The sequence below is a fragment of the Argentina silus genome (genome assembly GCF_951799395.1).
Source record: "Argentina silus genome assembly, chromosome: 15".
Taxonomy (NCBI): domain Eukaryota; kingdom Metazoa; phylum Chordata; class Actinopteri; order Argentiniformes; family Argentinidae; genus Argentina; species Argentina silus.
In genome coordinates, this window is record NC_139669.1 from 1,409,985 (window position 1) to 1,430,371 (window position 20,387).

Genomic DNA, 20,387 nt, shown 5'->3' on the forward strand with positions numbered 1-20,387 from the left:
GAGATCTAGCCAATCGGGGGAAAGGACGCAGGAGATTAAAGGATTTATTTCCGTCTCACTGGAAAGAGCAGCTTGGATGTTCTGATGTTTCACACACACAGAGTGGAGCTGACAGACATAATCTCACGTAATGCTTTTGATTGACAATTTCCTGGGTCAATGACATGAGGACTTGCTCGTATCTCCAGCAATGGACACACTTTCCGAATGTTCCTCTTTGACGCCATTGCACAAGCAGTAACAGGGCTCTACCAGCACAGCGGCACAAGGATTGTTCAAGGACACATGGAGTGTTTGTCCACGAAGGAACAGGCCAATCAGAATCCCTTTCCTGGGTCCTCAGTTTGATACTAGAAGGATACACTTCCTCTTAGATCCAACCTACAGTGCTGCTTGAAAGTTTGTGAACCCTACAGGGATGGTCATTATTTTTGGAAAAAATATTAAAATGAATTTATAAAATATTTATCTAAACCCCAATTCGTAATAAAGACATTACAAATGAAGGACACAAACAAAAAATATATTATATTTTTATTGTTTATTTAACGAATGTGGTTTATTTGACAAAAACTCGGAACTTTGACTTGGCCAACTTGGGGTTCACTTATTTTTGCACCTGCACTAATTTCTTTATAATTTAGTTTTTCTATGACACGATTTCCTCTAAACCAACATATGTAATTGTTAAATATAAACTTGTTATGTCTGATAAAAGATTTAAAGGTTAGATAAAGATTTCAAGGTAAAAACAAAAAAAATCTCTAACTACACAAGGTGTTCACATACTTTCAAGCAGCACTGTGTGTCCTTCTCTGATTGCAGTTGCTGGAATTGGACACATAATAGTGGACACTGTACATCTATGGATGCTACCTCTTGACTGAGGGGTTCTTAACCATTATAGCTAATCAGTGGGACTGCAGTGTGTGTGTGTGTGTGTGTGTGTGTGTGTGTGTGCGTGCGCGTGTTTTTATGGATCATGATCCAGGTTTCGCCTGAAGCATTTCTTAAGAAGAGACTTTTGTACATATGGGTATGTACAGTCATTCATTTTGTATGTGTATTGAATGTTGTTGGTTGAACATGCTTAGTTTGTCTACATGCTCATGTTATGTACCTCCAGTATCTAACCTCTCTTGTTCCTTCAGCCACCCACTCGTACGCTCTCCGAGAGTTGACATGCCAAAACGTGCCGTGCCATAATGCCTTTTTATTCCTGCTGTTTTGGAATCGATCTCCTCTTTGATAAACGTGCTGTTTCAGCAACATCGGAAAAACGCACTTGCTTCTACCTGACCTCAGAAATATACTCAACCTGCACTTTACTGGCGAAAGGTCAATAGGATAGCAGAAAATTCAAGATCAAGTTGAGAGTTCTGTATTTTAAAGGATTTACAGAAACTGAGCTTTATTCCGCGTTACCTCCTCATAAACTGTGTTACCCTGATTCATGGTTATTTCCACCTTAATTTCTCTGTGTAGTGTATGTCAATGGAGAGACCGTTGACGCATAGCCCCTGTGAAAAGGCAGTTGTTGACATGTCATGGGTGGTAAATTCAGACATCGTCTGAGATGATTATGATTGATAAACGTGTATTCATACCTCCGAGCTGGGCTTTAGCGGTATGGGAGGAGATGTGAACAGCATGGAGCCGTAGAATTCTGTCATTATCCCCAGGATTTGACTCTGTGGTGCCAGCAGCCTCTCTTTCTCTCTCTCTCTCTCTCTCTCTCTCTCTCTCTCTCTCTCTCTCTCTCTCTCTCTCTCTCTCTCTCTCTCTCTCTCTCTCTCTCTGCCTCACTGTGGCAGAACAAAACAGAGCAGAGAGAGGGAGAGAGAGATATCTCCGATGCAGAGGCAGGCCTGGGCTGCCGATCCACCATCACTCCTCCACACTTCATCTTAGGCTTCCCATTAAAGGGGATCATACAGCAAACATGAAATATACCCACTGTGTCGAACGCTTAATTAAATATTGATTGCAGACTTATATGAATTTACCACATCAAATCAAGCCCCCAGTCGGAGGCCTGCCTTTGATATGCTGCGTTTGATGTGGAAATGAGCCTTGGAAGCAGCAGGCGAGCCTCAACACTACACAATTCTTATGTTGTTAATTAATTTATTTTGCTATCAAGTTGTTCCTTCGCAGTGTGAGACAGCTATGCAGCCCCATGAAATTATGTCTATATTCGGTTAAAGGAACCCAGCTTGACTGCATCACAGTGCATCAAGGCATTTTAACATTTCATACGGAAATATTAGATGGTTTTTTTGCTCCTTCAATCCAAAATGCTGCACATTTTGCACTGAACTGATGTTCAAAAAAAATCTGGCTTTAAAATGCTGAGTATCTTGACAAGCACTGTACTGTATGCTTGTTGCTGAATGTGTTTTTTGGAGACAAATGCATGGCATACTTAATATTGACTGAACATGGCATATTTCAGGTTTTTATTACTGTTCTACGGTCATTGTTAGTGATTGGCTCATTTTTGTACAGCTTCAACATTGTAAATACCAAATAAAGTATTTATTGAAATATTTCTGTTCTTGTTTTAGGAATTTTATTGTGCATATATTTTGTTTTCAATGTTTTAATACTTTTTTTTATGAATATACACAACGGTAGATGCTATAGTATTGGTCTCTTGTAAAGCCTTCCTTCGCCAGCAGATGGGAGTAGAGTATTTCTGATATTATAATCCTCATTTTATAATAAAAATGGGCACATGATTAGAACTAGAAGGAGAGAGAACAAGATGGGTGAGTGTGACTCCTGAGGCACACAGTTCAGGGGTCAGGGTCAGGGTCAGGGGTCAGGGTCAGGGTCAGGGGTCAGGGGTCAGGGGTCAGGGTCAGGGGTCAGGGTCAGGGTCAGGGGTCAGGGTCAGGGTCAGGGGTCAGGGGTCAGGGGTCAGGGTCAGGGGTCAGGGTCAGGGTCAGGGGTCCACGTTTTCCAGCAACAGAACCTTGGTCACCGCCATGGTGTTCCGTATCCAGCGGTAGTAATGTGACACTCTAGTGTACACTCCATACTTCCCCTCCTTGGCACACTCCTCCCCCCAGCTCACGATCCCCGTGAGGAACCAGGTGTCATGGTAACGGTTGGTATGGGGACCGCCACTGTCCCCCTGGCAGGAGTCTTTGGCCTCGTCAATGTACCCGGCACAGAACATGAAGCGGGTGATCCGGGCGCTGCTGCTCGCCTTGCACTCCGTCCGCTCGGTGAAGGGCACCTGGACCTTCTGCAGGGTGTGAGCCGTGACCCCCTGGAAGCGCGTGCGGCCCCAGCCGCTGACGGTGGCCGGGGAGGCCTCTGTCACCAGGGCCTCGGTGAAGGCCTTGGGCGCCAGGCAGACGGGCCGCACGTCCTGGGAGAAGCGGATAGCGGTGTCGAGGCGCAGCAGGGCGATGTCGTGGTTGTACAGGCTCAGGTCCGGGTTGTAGGCTGGGTGGGCGTGCTGCTCTGACACCTCGTGGTCCTGCTCGGTGCCCTCCACCGTGTCGACGTTATGCTCCCCTGCAAGAGGACAGGACAGTACGGACAGGACAGTCTCATTACCATGATGTACAAATACACTTTACAACTTTACAATTACCATGATGTAAATGCATACTCCTTCTGCGCACGAGCACATCCAGCACGACCAGCCCTGACACCGATATGTAACCCATACCGGATATGATACACACTAAACACTACACACTACACACTCAACCTGTACAGTATGGAAGTGATACTGATTTGTATTACAGACACAAGTGCTGAATGGAGCTAATCCACCATGCTGAGTGCTGGGATACTGTTTCAGCCAAGGCGTATTAGATGAGTGTGTTGTGCTGCTGCTGCTGCTGCTGCTTACCCACTCTGATGAAGATGGGGCCCTGGCTCTCGGCCAGACAGTGGGCTGCAGTGACGACCCACAGCTCACTGAGGATGGAGCCCCCACAGAACACCACTCCACTGCCCTTCTGCAGCAGGGCTGCCTGGGGGGGCATGGAGGAGGGAGAGGGGCTCAGACAGTAGGAATCAAATCAAATCATACTTACAGAGCACATTTTATACACGTTTTTAAAAATGTCCACAGTGTCTGGCCCCCCCTCAGGTTCTCTGGCAGGCTGTTGCAGAGGCTGGGGGCATGACACACACACACACACACACACAAAGTTTACACAGTCATTCTCCCTCTCTTACCTGCCAGGGTATTTCTCCCTGGCTGACCGCGTTGCCACCAACAATGCGTTTTTTCGGTGGCACTACAGTGATGTCACGCATCCACTGTGGCAGCCAGGATCTGAGGGGGTGGGATGTTGTAGAAACACTGGTAGGAGTAGGGGTGCTACTAGCTAGGGTTGGGGTTGGCGGGGGGGAGAAGGTTGTTGTGACGTTGGAAGCGAATGTACTGTTTAGCAGGCTGGAGTTGCCAATGGGGAATAAGGACCTCGAAGACATGGATGTGATCACAGTCCGCCTGTCTCTGCCACAAGGGAACTCCACTGGCAACATGAGGAGAAATCACACACACACACACACACACACACACACACACACACACACACACACACACACACACATAGCAGATCCAAGATTAGACATGGGGTGATCAAATCACAGTCTCATTCATCATAGGAAGGAGAGAGTAAGTGAGGTGGGTACCTTCTGGTTCACAGAACACCCCATCCGCATTCAGCTTGTACCCCTCAACACAGCTGCACCGTGCCCCATAGGAGCCCATGGGCTCACAGAAGTGCATACATCCTCCATTGTTCACGTCACATCGCCTGGCAGTTACTGTGTGGGAAACATCTGTACATGAGTATGGACCAGGGGAGGACCAGGGGAGGACCAGGGGAGGCTGGTGTAATGGACCAGGGGAGGCTGGTGGAGGTAGCAGTCGGAGGACGGTCTCATTGTAATGCATGGAACGGAATGAGACACGTGTCTGATACCATTCCTCATTCCATTCCATACATTACAATGAGTCCGTCCTCCGATTTCCACCTCCACCATGAGAAGGTGTACAGGTGTTCCTCCACCATGAGAAGGTGTACAGGTGTTCCACCACCTCCACCATGAGAAGGTGTACAGGGGTTCCTGATATGTGCTCAGTGAGTGTAGAGTACTGGTACGACCCTCATGACCAACATCCAGGTTTGACATAATGGAGGAAACCCTTCCAGGCGTAACTCACCAATCTCACAGCTCCTCCCAGTGAAACCAGGCATACAGGTGCAGGTGTATGTGCCCAGTTGGTCTTCACATACCCCCTGATTCTGACAGGGGCTCGACACACACTGGTCCCCATCTGAGAAAACATTAGGATTGAGCAAAACAGCATGAAGCATACAGTAGAGCTTAATGCCATGACTAGAAACCCACACAGTACACAGCCTACACACCACCCACCCACTCACACACACACACACACACACACACACACACACACACACACACACACACACACACACACACACACACAATCTAAAGCAATCACTGAGTCACAGCTGTATCCTCTGTGCTTCTGTCAACATGCAGTCGATGATTAAGCAAAGCCTTACCTAAATAACTGACCCAGAACTCCATCTGAAAAACAAGGTGAGAATCTTTAGATGACTATAATCAAAGACCCCCCACCAGCACAGCACTAAGAGAGAGCAGCTTGAGCAGAGAGAAGAGTGACACACACACACACACACACACACACACACACACACAAAAATACACACACCGTCTTCACGTCATCCTCAAAAATCTCCCTGGCCTCTTCGAGGTCACACTTCTCCTCGTGACACTCTCTCTCCAGGTTGCCCTCGTGCCACTCCTCAAAGCCCCCGGAGTTATAACGCTTCTGTCTCTTCAGCACACTGTCTGCTGCCCGGCCCGACAGGAACACATGTTCTGGGGCTGGGGCTGGGGGAACAAGACGGAGAGGGACATTGTGTAATGTGATGTCCTCACTAATGTCCAAGAGCTGTCTGCGCCTCGATGTTGAGGCCGGCCTGGCCTATAGCCCTCAGTGTAGTGTGTACAGTACATGTCAAGATTTGTGAGAGCAGAACTTACCTCCACACCCCAGCCGCCAGTCCAGCAGCAGAACACACCCAAGGAGAAGAAGATAGTCTGGTGCCATACCTGTCTGCGTAAATACACACACACACACACACACACACACACACACACACAAACACACCGTGCTGCCACCACTCCAAAGTACAGCAGTCTGTTTACTCTTTAGCTTCAGAGCACAGACACAGAGAGTCAGCTGCTTGTTTGTCCAGCCTCGGCCTGTGTGTGTGGAAAAGCCAGTGTGTGGACATGATTGTGTATTTAATGAAAAAAAATGGTTGCTCCCTGGGTTTGTGTCTACAATGGAAAGTTTAGAATGTTATGTTCCATATACGTGTAAAAAAATAAATACAAATACAAATACAATACAAAAAACTAAATCCTAACTAGACCCCTGATCAAAATGTGCAGTTCTGGCCATACACCACTAGATGGCGCACACATACCCCTAAAACGATGCACATGGCTGCACATGAGCGCTTACATGTTGTGATGCAGCCAAGTCCATTAAACAATCCAGTCAGTGTAAAGATATGCCTCAGCGACTCCTCCTATACACAGGTATACATCTGTCCTTGTTGTTATTGTGTTGCTATGTATAAGGATATTCCACATGCACTTGACCTCTAAGCCCCTCTAACAAAGATGGTGTACTCCAGATGAATTACCGCTCCCTAAGTAACCAGGAGGCTGCATTGGTCCCCAGAGTGGACAGGCTTTCTGAGCGAAGACCACACCGCCCGTGTAGTACTCCTGGGTTGGTTGAGGAGGACGCTGATGCAGCTTGCTCTCTGTCTGTGGTTCAGACTCTGTGTCACTATGTGGTCTGGCCAGGAGAACATGACGCCCCCCCGCGGCCCCCCAGGCCCGCCAGGCCCGCCCATGGGGAGTCCCAAGGCTGCTCGGATGGAGGCCAGTATTGACTGTGGCCTTTTATATATTTCATTGAGTCGTTAGAAGGCTAAATAATTCATACTTCAGTAATGAACACTACAGTCGGCCCTTCGATATGCAGTCATACTGCTACACACAACCTCTGAATCATTCGACATTTGAAATATGAAAACACTTAATTTATTCCGATATACATTAGAAAAACGTTTTTGGGTTGATTTATTATAGGTGAGGTGAATAGACTGAATAGCTTAAATGGCGTTTATGGGGTGCATTCGTGAATGCTCTTTCTTTAGTTATCAGCAGTTCAAAGATAGTTCAAAGATGTTCGTCCTCAACAGCCAACAACTTAACACAAACTGCTGGACGGAGACCGTGTTTTAATGACTTTATTCAAAGGAAGCATATGGTAAAGTTTACTGTTCTCATACATTTTTCTATTCTATTCAATCAACTCAGCCCAGTGAACAAGCTTTTCCTGCCAAACCAAAGAAGGCATAAATTAAAAGATATTGCAATGCAAACAAGGTCACACATACAGTATAAACAGTACATACTGTGGTGACTGTGTGCAGTGAGCAGGTCTACTCTCCAGGCTGACTCTGATAGGCTGTCAGACACAGGAGAGTGAGGAAGGTCACAGGAGCAGCCAATCAAATGATTCCAGTCAAGCAGGGGAGGCTGGTGGAGGTAGAAATCAGTAGAATGAGGCATAATCATTCCATTCCATGCATTACAATGAGCCTGTCATCTGATTTCTACCTCCACCAGCCTCCCCTGCAGTCAAGACTATGACTATGTCACATGCAGAGGATGGAAGAATGGATGGAAGGATGGAGGAGGGGAGGAAGAGGGGAGAGCAGTGTGATTTCTAAAGCCTGGGCCATTGATTCCTTGATGTGCATGTCCCTCTCTGGGCAGCCACACACGTCCAGGCACAGCTGGGAATCTGTGCCGACGCCAATTAGATTAGCCGCTACAATAGGGGATCAGGCCAGGGCCGGCAGATAATAAAACCTCTGATGCCTGCTCACTGCTATCGATTGTACTGTAGCTCCTGGACTGGAGGGATGGGGAGGGATACGGGGAGGGATAAGGGGAGGGATGGATGGATGTGGGGAGGGATGGAGGGAGGGATGTGGGGAGGGATAAGGGGAGGAATGGATGGATGTGGGGAGGAATGGATGGGTGTGGGGAGGGATGGGGAGGGATGAAGGAAGGGATGTGGATGGATGTGGGGAGGGAAGGAGGGAGGGGGGATCGATGGATGTGGGGAGGGATAGAGGGAGGGATGTGGGGAGGGATAAGGGGAGGAATGGATGGATGTGGGGAGGGAAGGAGGGAGGGAGGGATCGATGGATGTGGGGAGGGATGTGGGGAGGGATGGAGGGAGGGATGGAGGGAGGGATCGATGGATATGGGGAGGGATGTGGGGAGGGATGGAGGGAGGGATGGAGGGAGGGATGTGGGGAGGGATGGAGGGAGGGATGGAGGGAGGGACGGAGGGAGGGATGTCGGGAGGGATGGAGGGAGGGATGTGGGGAGGGATGGATGGAGGGAGGGATGGAGGGAGGGATGTGGGGAGGGATGTGGGGAGGGATGTGGGGAGGGATGGAGGGAGGGATGGAGGGAGGGATGGAGGGAGGAAGACTGGTGAAGGATGTCCAGTGTGCCTTTGGAGTCCTGCTTTTATAGGCCCATGTTTCCTTTTCATAGCCTGTTTTCATCAGGGAGCCATCATCATTTATGGAGTAGTCATTTTCTGCGCCTGTAAAAGCTTCCTCTGGCCGTGGATCCAACTGCCTCCACAGCCCCCACAGCAGCCTGGTACACCCACACAGTGGCAGGGGGACTCTGTCTTTTGGAGCCTGTCAACAGAACAAGAATGTTTGCCATGGAATATGGCCATGTTCAAACAAAGACTTGGATGAAACTGGGGTTGGAATCCTAATGCAGTACTATTAATATTAGAGCTTTACAGATTAGCAGCTTTAAATAGTGATGATGGATGGCCTAAGGGTGGCCCAGAGACTAGAGAACAGAAATAAACAGCATCCTATAAATGTGGATCGTGTTCTCATCGCATTCCCATGGTCTGCAGGACTAAATTGAAGATCCAAGCACCTCTGCTCAGACAGCAGCATCTGATCGGTGAGTGAGTCGAACCACCAGGGGGCAGCAGTAATGACTGAATGTGTGTTAGAGGAGGCAGCTTGTCTACCCTCTGATCGAGCTGTATCACCCATGAAAGGGGTGCCAATCTGGAGTCAGTCCTAGAGCCCCCCCTAGAGTAACCCTAGAGCCCTGACTGCCCTGTAAGACCCCCCGGCTCCCCCGCTGGCTGCCCTGGCTGTCTGTGTCGATGGGGCCAGAGACTGCCAGCGCTGAGCTCCTTTCTAGACTCTCAGCTCAGCGGAAAACATCTTAGCAGCAAAGCTCTGCCTAATCTCTCACTTTGCTGTTTGGGTGTAACCTCACATCTCTGTAAGCCTTGTCTGGGCTTTCTCTCTCTCTCTCTCTCTCTCTCTCTCATAGTGTGGCTGCCTGCCTCCTTCCGCACGCCCTTTCAGACACGCTACACATCACATTGCATCTTCATCTGACTGATGTTGAGGGAATCAGAGGTCTGCTGTCCTGAGTCATGATTCGAGAGGGTGAAGGCATGGACATGATAGGAAAAACAGTGATTTCACTGATTTGATGTTTTTGATGAACAGTGATTTCACTGATTTGACGTACTGTATGTGTTGGAATTGTACCAGAGTGGTATCGACTGACTTTTGACAGGCCTCTGGCTGTCCTTTGTGCCATTGCAGAGGACAGGGATTTCTCGGAGGGACTTCGCTGTAGAAACTGGAGCTATAGGGACTCCCCTGGGCACTTGGTGTACTTCATAATAAGCACACAGCCTTTCGGTGAGATTACACAGACGATCAACTTCAACCTCCTCTGTACATCTTTATGTAACCAGCCCTGTCGGGCTTTTAAGATGACGAGGTGCTGTCAGTCTGCATTAAGGGAACCTCTCTGAGCCACGGGAGAGTGATGTGCAGTCTGCAGTGAAGACACTGTACTGTGTAGTTATCACAGGAGCCATGTTTGGAGAGAGATGAGCACTAGCACTCTTCAGGTAGGCATATTAATTGCTCTCAAGAGATGCAAGGAACACACAGCGGGGTCAGCCATTGGAAGACTGCAGCCCTCTCAAAGAACAGGATGAAATGAAGATTGTACCAGAGCGGATGGGAGATATAATTATGGGGGCTATAATTATGTTCAGTCATGTTTGAAAGTGAATATTTTGGGAGAAAAAAAGACAAGAGAGCGCAGAAAATAGAGACATATAGACTTGACAAGAATAGCAAGTAGTCTGAGAACAACCTTGACTTGAGAGAACTTTTTTGATCTTTTGATCTGTTTTTCCGGTTTTAGGAATTTAAACGGATTAATCATTGACAACGTTGTATTTCTCTCCTTTCTTCTTTCGTTCTGTGAGGGAAGTTAAGACACTGTTCTACTGAGCCTTCTTGTGCAGCCTACTGGCAGCTTTAAAGAAGTGTGTCACGTGTACGGTAGTGTGATGGTATCAGTAAATAGGACTTACGGTGTCATTATGGCTGTGCAAGGCTGTCGGTGAATACGCAGGCATCCAATGCCGGCACCCACTCACTTTACGGCCTGTGAGCTTGTTATATCCACAGGGATCTCTTCTGATGTGACATCTAAAAGGAGACGGACTGGACTGGACTTCAAAGCTGACTGTATCAACCCCCCACCCCCACCTCCCCCTCCTCACCACCCCGCAATGACATTAATGTGATATTTGAGATGGTATACCTCTGTTAATTAGCTTAGTAATTCTTGAGTCTGAAAGGGTAATGTTTCACACCCACACCCTCTCTCCCTGCCTGCGTCTCCAGCAGACCCAACACTCTGACATTTAAACAATCTGCTTGATATTTTGCCAAAGACAAGAAAAGGAGCACAGGCTTTTTACTGGCTCACAACATTTGACTTGAATAGACTTCCAGATGAAGTTCAGCCAATACGAATAAAGGCTTTCCCAGTGAGACGGATCAGAATCCATTAAGTGATCCATTAGCACATATAGCAGGTTGTTCAATGTGAAAGGATATTGTCCCTATACTTTTAAGAGCTGCGGGGGAATTGTAAGTGAACTGTAAATCATAATATATTTAGGGTAGGAAGCTGTACTTCATGACTCACTGTTAAAAGTGCTAAAAAAAATTATGGATCATTATCTGTAACCTACTATTAAGTAAGTGCTGAAATACCCCGACCCCCCGCCCTCTGACACCACCCCCCCACCCCACCCCACCCCCCTGCCCTCTCAGCCCGCTCCACTACTCCTTGTGCGTTGAGCCGTGATGCAGTCGGAGTGACAGCTACTTGCGGGCCAAGGATGTTAAGCCACCGTTAACTAAAAGTGGAGCTCGCTCTGCTGCTGGACAGAAGTGGCCGCAGAGCCCAATGCCCAGAGAATGTCAGCTAGAAGTTGACTAAAAGCTGCAAGAGGCAGAGAGGGTCAAAAGAGAGGGAGAGGGAGAGAGAGAGAGGGAGAGAGAGAGAGGGAGAGAGGGAGAGGGAGAGAGAGAGAGGGTGGGAGAGGGAGAGAGAGAGAGGGAGAGAGAGAGGGTGAGAGGGGGAGAATGATGAGGTGGTAACGCGTGGGGATATTCATGTTTTGTGTCATGCTCTGATGAGCCTACAAATAGACGTGTGCTTCCACCTGTCCCTCCCTCATATAGGGTATGGTTAACCAAAGTAACCAAGGTAACCAAAGTAACCAAAGTAACCAAGGTAACCAAAGTAACCAAAGTAACCTCTAACCAAAGTAGATCCAGTTCAGTCAATTAACTGACCAACATGTTGTTGAAACATATACAATATGTCTGTTATTGTCCACTTGAATGACGGAGGTTCCCATTTTTTGCCTCAAGACAAATCTATTGTATAACTTTTAATCAGTTTACTTTTAATTAGTTTATCAAGTGGGCTTTCAACAAATTCCATTCAGCAAAAAAAAAAACAGAATTGATAAACCACAAAAATTTAAAATTTACCCGGTCTTTATTTGACTTGCTACATGCAATGGTCACATTGGCAGGAGTTGGGCTGCTCTCAGTGAACACCAGACAGGTCCACATGAGCCTGGAAGCCTTTTAAAACATGGCTAAAGTGGTTGTAACTCTTCTCCCAGTGGGACAGCCTGGCAAAGACTTCATCATCAGATGTGAGGCTGTCATCCTATGTGATTTCCCTACAGCAAAGGTCAACAGGTCACCGTCCTGAGACTCTGGGTATAAAAATGCAATCTGGAGCCCTGTCGATGTCAGTTATGTTGAATATGATGCAGTGATGTGACAGAAATACAACATGGTGTCATGCCCTTTGACCTTGACCCCGCTGGAGGTGTGTGTCTGACCCCGTGGTGACCACCCTGCTCATGGAGCTCAGAGATATACAGACAGGTGGGACAGTTATGCACAAACACAGAGTTTTCCACAGGACAAGTACAGTGGCTAAACAAGGATAAATACATTATTACATGTTGTTTGAATTCATATTTGCTTTTAATTCCCGTCAGTACCCATAAGAAATATTTTTATTGCAATAGATAATTACATAAAATGTTAACAAAACAAAACAAAAATATCTTAAAAGGGTATTTTGTGTGTGGTACACATTATGCACCGGGACCCAAAGTCAACAGTATGAACCACAGACCTGCAGCGTGTGTTGACATCATCAGTACCAGGGTAATGGGGCTGCTCTGGTGTTCTTATCAGCCTCCCCCAGAGCACGGCTCAAGCCAACATCTGCAAACAAAGGCATCTGACTAAACCCCAGCGCAACGCAGGGGCATAAACATAAATCAGCTTCTCTCCCCTCCCTGCCTCCCTGCCTCCCTGCCTCCCTGCCTCAGAAAAGTATTTTAAGACTGATCCCTTGCTGCTCCAGTACTGTCTCCCCAAACATCACCTTGGGTGATTTTCAGTAAGCCTGAGTTGCAAATCACCAGCTCCTCCCCCCTCGGAATGGAAGCGACAGTTGTGACTTATTCTATGCATCAGATTTACACTTACCGAGCACTATTAGGAACACCTGTACACCTTCTCATGGTGGAGGTGGTGGAACACCTGTACACCTTGTCATGGTGGAGGAACACCTGTACACCTTCTCATGGTGGAGGTGGTGGAACACCTGTACACCTTCTCATGGTGGAGGTGGTGTAATGGTGTGGGGAATGTTTTCTTGGCACACTTTGGGCCTGTTAATACCAATCAATCATCGCTTGAATGCCACAGCCTATTTGAGTATTGTTGCTGACCATGTGCATCCCTTCATGGACACAATTGACCCATCTTCTAATGGCTACTTTCAGCATGATAATGCACCATGTCACAAAGCAAAAGTCGTCTCAAACTGGTTTCATGAACATGACAATGAGTTCAGTGTTCTTCAGTGGCCTTCCCAGTCACTGGATCTGAATCCAATAGAACACCTTTGGGATGTGGTAGAACGGGAAATTCACAGCTCGAAAGTGCACCTGAAAAATCTGCAGGAATTGCGTGATGCAATCATGTCATCATGGACCAGAATCTCAAAGGAATGTTTCCCACATCTTGTGGAATCAATGCTACGAAGAATTGAAGCTGTTTTGAGAGCAAAGGGAGGCCCTACCCAGTATTAGTATAGTGTTCTAATAAAGGGAGGTCCTACCCAGTATTAGTATAGTATTGAGTGTATTTCTCAGCTCTGTTGTCCAGGGGATGGAAATTGATTTTGAATTGGTGAGTAAGCGTTAGGGGGTGGAAGGGGTTAAAGCTGCCGATCCTCACTCGGAAACCTATGCTACAGTCACGCTAGAAGTGCACACCGTTCATACCCTATGAAATCCAAGACAGGGGAAATAAACTAGGACATTGTTTTTAGCAGTGGTCCTGTCATGCTAACACTGGCTTCCCTGGACTGGCATGCCACAGTGGGTTATGATGGGCCGTGGGGGGAGGGAGGTGGGGGGTGGGGTTAACGTCAACACTTGGGTAATTGTCGCTCCCTGGAAACACCAAACCTCTCAGCGATGACGGCCCCCCAAGGACACGCGCTCATTCAAATAATAACTGACCAATCTGGTAGCAGTGTGCGATCTGTAATCTTCACTCACTCCAAATGTGCTCTAATCACAAGTGCACAATGGAGGGTGGATTTAGGATAGGTTAGAGACAGACAGATGAGGGGGTGGGTTTGGTCAGGATTGACATGGCAGTTTACACAACGCTGACACAATGGAAAAAGCTTCTCCTGTCAGAGTTGAGTGCGGGTAAACAAAGGCTTTGGGGGATAATACTGCAGATTTGGTGAATGGGGCTTGTAATGTTAGGACATCAGAGAGGACAGAGTGTACAGTAACATCGAGTTAATGGGACTGGTTGGGTCTTAGCGCTGTGCTGGTGTGACCAACTGATTTGAGCCCAGGTCTGCCGCATGGAAGACAGGTGCCTTAGCCTGCTGAGCTAAAGTCTAGGAATTAGCTTGATGAGCTAACACATGTCTTCAGGCAAGGCTTCTGATTACAGTTCCACCTTTACTACACTGTGCTCTGCACAGGAACAGGGAGGTGTTCCACAACTGGAAAGGTCAGAGGGTGTGGTGTTAGTGCTAGCATAGGCCATGGACACAGAAGGAACACTACCCAGTGACATTTACACACACACACACACGCACGCACGCACGCACGCACGCACGCACGCACGCACGCACGCACGCACGCACGCACACACACACACACACACACACACAGAGTGAGAGAGAGAGAAAACAGTAAAATAGACCATGAGATAATCACAACAGATATTACTCTCCTTCAATACATACCGTCAAATCATACACATGCATGTGGAGTCTGTCTTGTCTGCATGACATACAGTACCAGTCAAAAGTTTGGACACACCTTGCCAAGAGTGTGCAAAGCTGTCATCAAAGCAAAAGGTGGCTACTTTGAAGAATCTAAAATATAAAACATATTCTGGTTTGTTGAACACTTTTTTGTTTACTACATAATTCCATATGTGTTCCTTCATAGTTTTGATGTCTTCAATATTAATCTACAATGTAGAAAATAATAAAAAGCAAGAAAAACCATTGAGTGAGAAGGTGTGTCCAACCTTTTGACTGGTACTGTACATCAGACTGTCATCCACAGCCCCCACTCCCATCACAGCTCCTGATTTTGTCAGACCCTGAGCTTGGCAGAGTTTCACTCTGAGGTGCCTGGGACAGCAGGTTCTTTGTTGCTAAAATGGGTGCTGCAGTCTGGCAGTCCTCTGGGTGGAGACGGTGTGAAAGCCACTATTTGGGCTCGATAGAGAGAAAATGATTATACACACCTGCCGAGCCAAAGCCGATTCCGACATTCTGCAGGGAATCACTGTTCTGCCAACTCATTCTTCAATGTCGTTATTTCATCACCATTTGAACATAATAGGACAGACTGTCTGATATGATAATGCATGTGACTCCTTGGGACACAGATGACAGGTAGAGGTTAAAAGTTTATCCTTTCTGCTCAGTGTCATATTGTCCCAGGTGTCCAGTGTTCTTCTTCTTCTGTGGTGGGCAGCTGTCGTCTGTCCCTGGGGCTGAGGGACAGCTGAGCGATGGTGGCTCTTATGAACACATCCAGTCATTGACCCCTTAGCTGATTGATCAGTTCCCCTCTAACCTCCCTGACCCCTGGCTACTGACAGTGGTCACCTCCTATTGATCCTACAGTCTCCACATTGCAGTATCTCTGCTAAAATGGCCAGTATGGCTGAATAATCCCCCCAGGAGCTTTGCTGGCCCATGAATACTAATGAAGGATCAAGACCAGGGATTGAGCCTTATATTCAGCTTGATTGGGATGGACGACAAGAATCGAATCACAGCTGCTATTCAAATGTATAGACAGTACACGGTCTGGCGGCTGTCATAGACCAGTCTCTCTCTCTGCCTCTCCTCAGTGGCCTCCTTCTCAGTCTCTGATTGTAAGAGGCCTGAACAGTTTGTGACCTCAAAAAGACATATATTTATGGCAGTCATCAGAAAATAGGAAAAGCAAAGAGAAAAATTGCCCAAAACTATCACAAATCTATCAAATATCTTAACAGGAAGGGCCATAAACAGCAAGGAGGTGCACTGTAACCACCTGAAGGTCAAAAGCCATGCCACCTATCAATCAAATAACAGAATTGGTTAATTTTTAACTTGTTGTTTGGATAACAATATTTGGTTTTCCTTTTGACATGGATGATGTGTAGATGAAAAGTAACAAATACACAGGTTTACATTTTCCAAAGCCCACCACAGAGCTTTTCCTCTCTTAAGGGGGAAGTCGACAGAGGTCTCCGTGAGAAATTAGCCCACTGACTGTTGTGGTGCCTGAAACGTCTCAGGAAGACTTGAGCATGCAAAAGAAGTTTGAAAGGAGTCTAGTTTCCCCTAAAAATAGCAACCATATAGATCCTGTAACACTCAACCGCAACTTTTTTTTTCTGCCCCTGGAAGGCACAGACCTGCAAAGAGCCAGGTGATGTGACATCCACTCATGCAGGGATCGAGCTAGGACCGCACTTCGGAGTTCTATTTCGTAACACAAGTTCGAGGGAACTCACTAGAAGGCGTGTTGTACGGTTAGCTCATCAGTTTGGGATTTTGCGTCTGTAGCTGTCGGCTTGATTAATTCACGTATTGATCGGCTGTCAAGGAGGACTGAATGCATATTTTGTAAGTGTTTAATGAGGGGTGAGCGCTGACCTTTATCTTTTCTGTTTTTATTCCCTCATCTTCAACCGCCCGCTCCATCTCAACATCAAAGGTAATGAAGCCGTGTTTGACAAATGTTCTAACACAGTCAAAGTGTTTTCTGAGACTCGTATAAGCAACAATGTTTTCCAACAACTTTTACATTTGGCCTGATAATTGTTTTGAAATACAGTAACACATTTCTTACGGAATCAACCAAGTCACAGTCAGTCCATGCCTTGTATTACTGTAGTACATGCTATGTTTTTGTAGCCCATGGTATCAGTGGTGGCCAAGTAAAGGAATGTTTGTTTTAACGACTGTTTATTGACTAACCCTAACCCAACACAAAATAATGCTTTTCAATAATTATGTGATATAATCTGCTACCAAAAAGATAAAAAAAATACATTCAATACTGGGCCATATAAATTTTTGTTGCGTAAAAGTGATATGCCTACACTTTTATTAGGCTACTCATTCCTTTCAACGGATGATAAATATATTTTCATGTCAGTTGTTACCAAAGTGATTGATTAATGATCAGTTCCCCTCTAACCTCCCTGACCCCTGGCTACTGACAGTGGTCACCTCCTATTGTTCTTATAGTCTCCACATTGCAGTATCTCTGCTAAAATAGCCAGTATGGCTGAATAATCCCCCCAGGAGTTTTGCTGGTCAATGAGTACTGGTGAAGGATCAAGACCAGGGATTGAGCCTTATATTCAGCTTGATTGGTATGGAAGACAAGAATCGAATCACAGCTGCTATTCAAATGTATATACAGTACACGGTCTGGCGGCTGTCATAGACCAGTCTCTCTCTCTGCCTCTCCTCAGTGGCCTCCTTCTTAGTCTCTGACTGAATAGTTTATGACCTCAAAAAGACGTTATATTTATGGTAGTCATCAGAAAATAGGAAAAGCAAAGAGAAAGATTGCCCAAACCTATCACAAACTGCCTTAACAGGAAGGGTGCAAAACATGTACAAAACTGCAAACAAAAATGTGTATGGTATACTGTAGAACAAAAATGTATATGGCCCAGTATTGTATGCCTACAACTTTTATTAGGCTACTCATTCCTTTCAACGGATGATAAATATATTTTCGTGTCAGTTGTTACCAAAGTGATTGATTAATGACGACCAACAACCAAGCAACAAAAAGGGAATGGCAATTTATCGGGGATTACGCCTGCCTTGTTATCTTGCTCACCGTATTTCCGATATCGACTTGTACAGAAATACACTAGTGTTAAGTTGTTGTTTGCATTCGACTGCGCATCTGTCATCCAGGAAATCTCAGGAAACATACTGAAAGAACATGAGAGACGACAGCGCAAGAAAACTTTAGCAAGGTGTCTTAAAGCGCCCCAGTCGTCAAAGAATAGTCGTCTATTGAATACAAAGCGTTGCCTATCGATCCGTGAACATCTGGAACTTCGGGTGAATGCTGCGCACCAGTACGCTATAGACATATTTTGCTATAAGCGAGTGCTCTGACACGATTTCGATTCAACAGTTTTAACTTCGCCTTCTCGCGTACCCAGGTGAGTTATTTCGTGCAGTGCGCTTTCAGGGTTGTGTCTTGCACTTATTTGCGTGGATTCCGACACATCGGATTGCATGTCTGCTAATTGTTATGTTCTCAGATTTACCTTCTATGTGACATGGTCTGGGGCATGTATTTGGCACATCTTTGGATAGGTATGACATTTGTGCGTAAAGGTTTTATTGGTGGTTTGGTTTTTATTTACGTTTTTCTTTCTGCTGGAGTTATTTCTTTCCGAGGGTTCTTAAACGAATCTGCTAGTATCGATTAAACTCAGTAGAGTGAACTGTATTGTTAGGCTCTTTCACATTATAGTGATTGTGTCTGATATACATTTAACTAACGTTTTGCTCAATATCTATGTCGCAAAGTCACTTTAAATATACCATCTCGTTTTACTAAATATTCCAACAGCAAATATAGGCTAGGTTATCTTATTTAATCTATTCTCACAAACTAACAAAAAAACAAACAAAAACATAGCTAAACTAAAATGAACAATAAGAATAAGCAATGCACTAAGCAACAATACAATTTAAGCTTCGTCAAAGAAGCGCAATCTGCTCTATGCACGACCGCTCTTCTTGATTCTACATTGACGCCTCGGCCACAGCGCTCCTCGTCCAACGCGTGTGTTAAGTGTAATGGTGGATGGACGCGGAATTGTAAATAATTAATTTTTCATGCCTTCAATACATTGTCGTTATTTAAGTTCAAGCTTCGTCTACCACCGTCTGCACAAATGTGTGATGGATTGAGTAGGCTTCAGCGCTTACTTTGTGGACCCTGTTGATCACAGTGTAATATATTTCCCATGCAGCGCATGAGATGTTTTGGACTAGCTCATATTGAATAGAATAGCCTTTAGACAAGGAAACCTGGTTGCGTCGCTTGCAGAGAATGGCATTTGCGGATACCCCGTGTGCGTAGAGGGTAGTTCCTTTGAGGTAATGTTAATTTGATGCCCTTTCCGTTTTTCTCTGACGTCGTTTGACACTCGCTGGAAGCTCTAAGCTTATTTTCTTAGCTTTTTTGCTCCAATCCTTTGTCACAGCCGAGAGGGTCGTGATTTTTTGTAGGCAACATAGCGGAATTCATGGTGGAAGCGTTTTTCTTTATCAATGTGCATTGATGTAGCAGAAAACGTGGAGGAGATAAGGTAAGACTAGATGGTTTTGAAATTATTCAAGCGCTTGTGTAGTGATGGATATCCATGGATACCATGGGATTTCTCAATAATTTTCCATACAACCATATGCGCTTTTGCGAAGTCAGTTGTCTGTTCGATGCGTGAATAGAATGTAGGCTATCAATAGCTGGATTCATCCATTGATATAGCCTGCGCTATACTCACTATGATGACTATAACCAACTGGTTTCATACATCGCTTTGTTACCGTGGTTCTCTCTTTGTGCAACTTACTAATTAAAAATGGGATCTTGACTAATTGCACTATTTTCCATATTGTCTCACAGAACACTTATCTCAACACTTGGTACCTTTGGTAAGGATTTCATTGAAGAAACTGGCTGCAAGCGATTAAAAGGATTTCGATTCTTGACTAAATCGGGAATTACACATCCAAACTGGGATCTATGAGTGGAAAAGTGGCGAAGCCTAAAGAAGAAAAGGATGCTTCCAAGGGTAAGAAGCGAGCCTTGCAACGCACAGATTGTTGCCCCTGGTTTAAAGCGACCGCGCGCCCATTCATGTCCACACATCCCTGCTCGCCCTGAGATCTCTGAAAACAATAGTAGGAGCTTCTGAATGGCGCGGCATGGCCAACACTGTGCAGGTTGGTTTAGACCCAACCAGGAGCTGTCCATGGTACACATCCTCACGATGTGGCTCTTAGCTAATTATTACCTACTCAGTGTAGGCTAATAATTTGCCGCCATTTCTTAGTTACAACAATTATACATCTCTGCAAATCATAATTAAGCTAATTTAAACAAAACATGATTAAACTCTGAAAATCAAAGCAGCGTGTATTTCCATAGTGGTATAGGCCGATATTAGGCTACATGGAGAATGGTCGTGCTGTCGCTTTAACGTCTT

The 20,387-nt window shown here is 46.0% G+C and overlaps 2 protein-coding genes across 4 annotated transcripts in view; one reads left to right on the forward strand and one right to left on the reverse strand.

Annotated features, from left to right (window-relative positions):
- Nucleotides 1-2,947: 2,947 nt before the first annotated feature.
- Nucleotides 2,948-6,139, reverse strand: f9a (coagulation factor IXa; the record flags this gene model as incomplete). The annotated part of the gene is made up of 8 exons (XM_083686853.1): nt 2,948-3,528; nt 3,872-3,995; nt 4,204-4,505; nt 4,666-4,800; nt 5,201-5,314; nt 5,568-5,592; nt 5,738-5,919; nt 6,073-6,139. The coding sequence occupies 8 exons, from the start codon at nt 6,137-6,139 to the stop codon at nt 2,948-2,950; spliced, it is 1,530 nt and encodes a 509-aa protein (XP_083542979.1).
- A 13,785-nt stretch (nt 6,140-19,924) lies between these two features.
- The window catches only part of fgf13a (fibroblast growth factor 13a), a gene marked incomplete at both ends in the record, with an annotated part of 100,133 nt that continues 99,670 nt past the window's right edge, over nt 19,925-20,387 (forward strand). For all 3 annotated transcript variants that reach the window (XM_083685660.1, XM_083685661.1, XM_083685662.1), the window contains one exon: nt 19,925-19,973. In XM_083685660.1, the coding sequence (XP_083541786.1) occupies nt 19,925-19,973 (49 nt within the window). The remainder of the gene's footprint in view (nt 19,974-20,387) is intronic.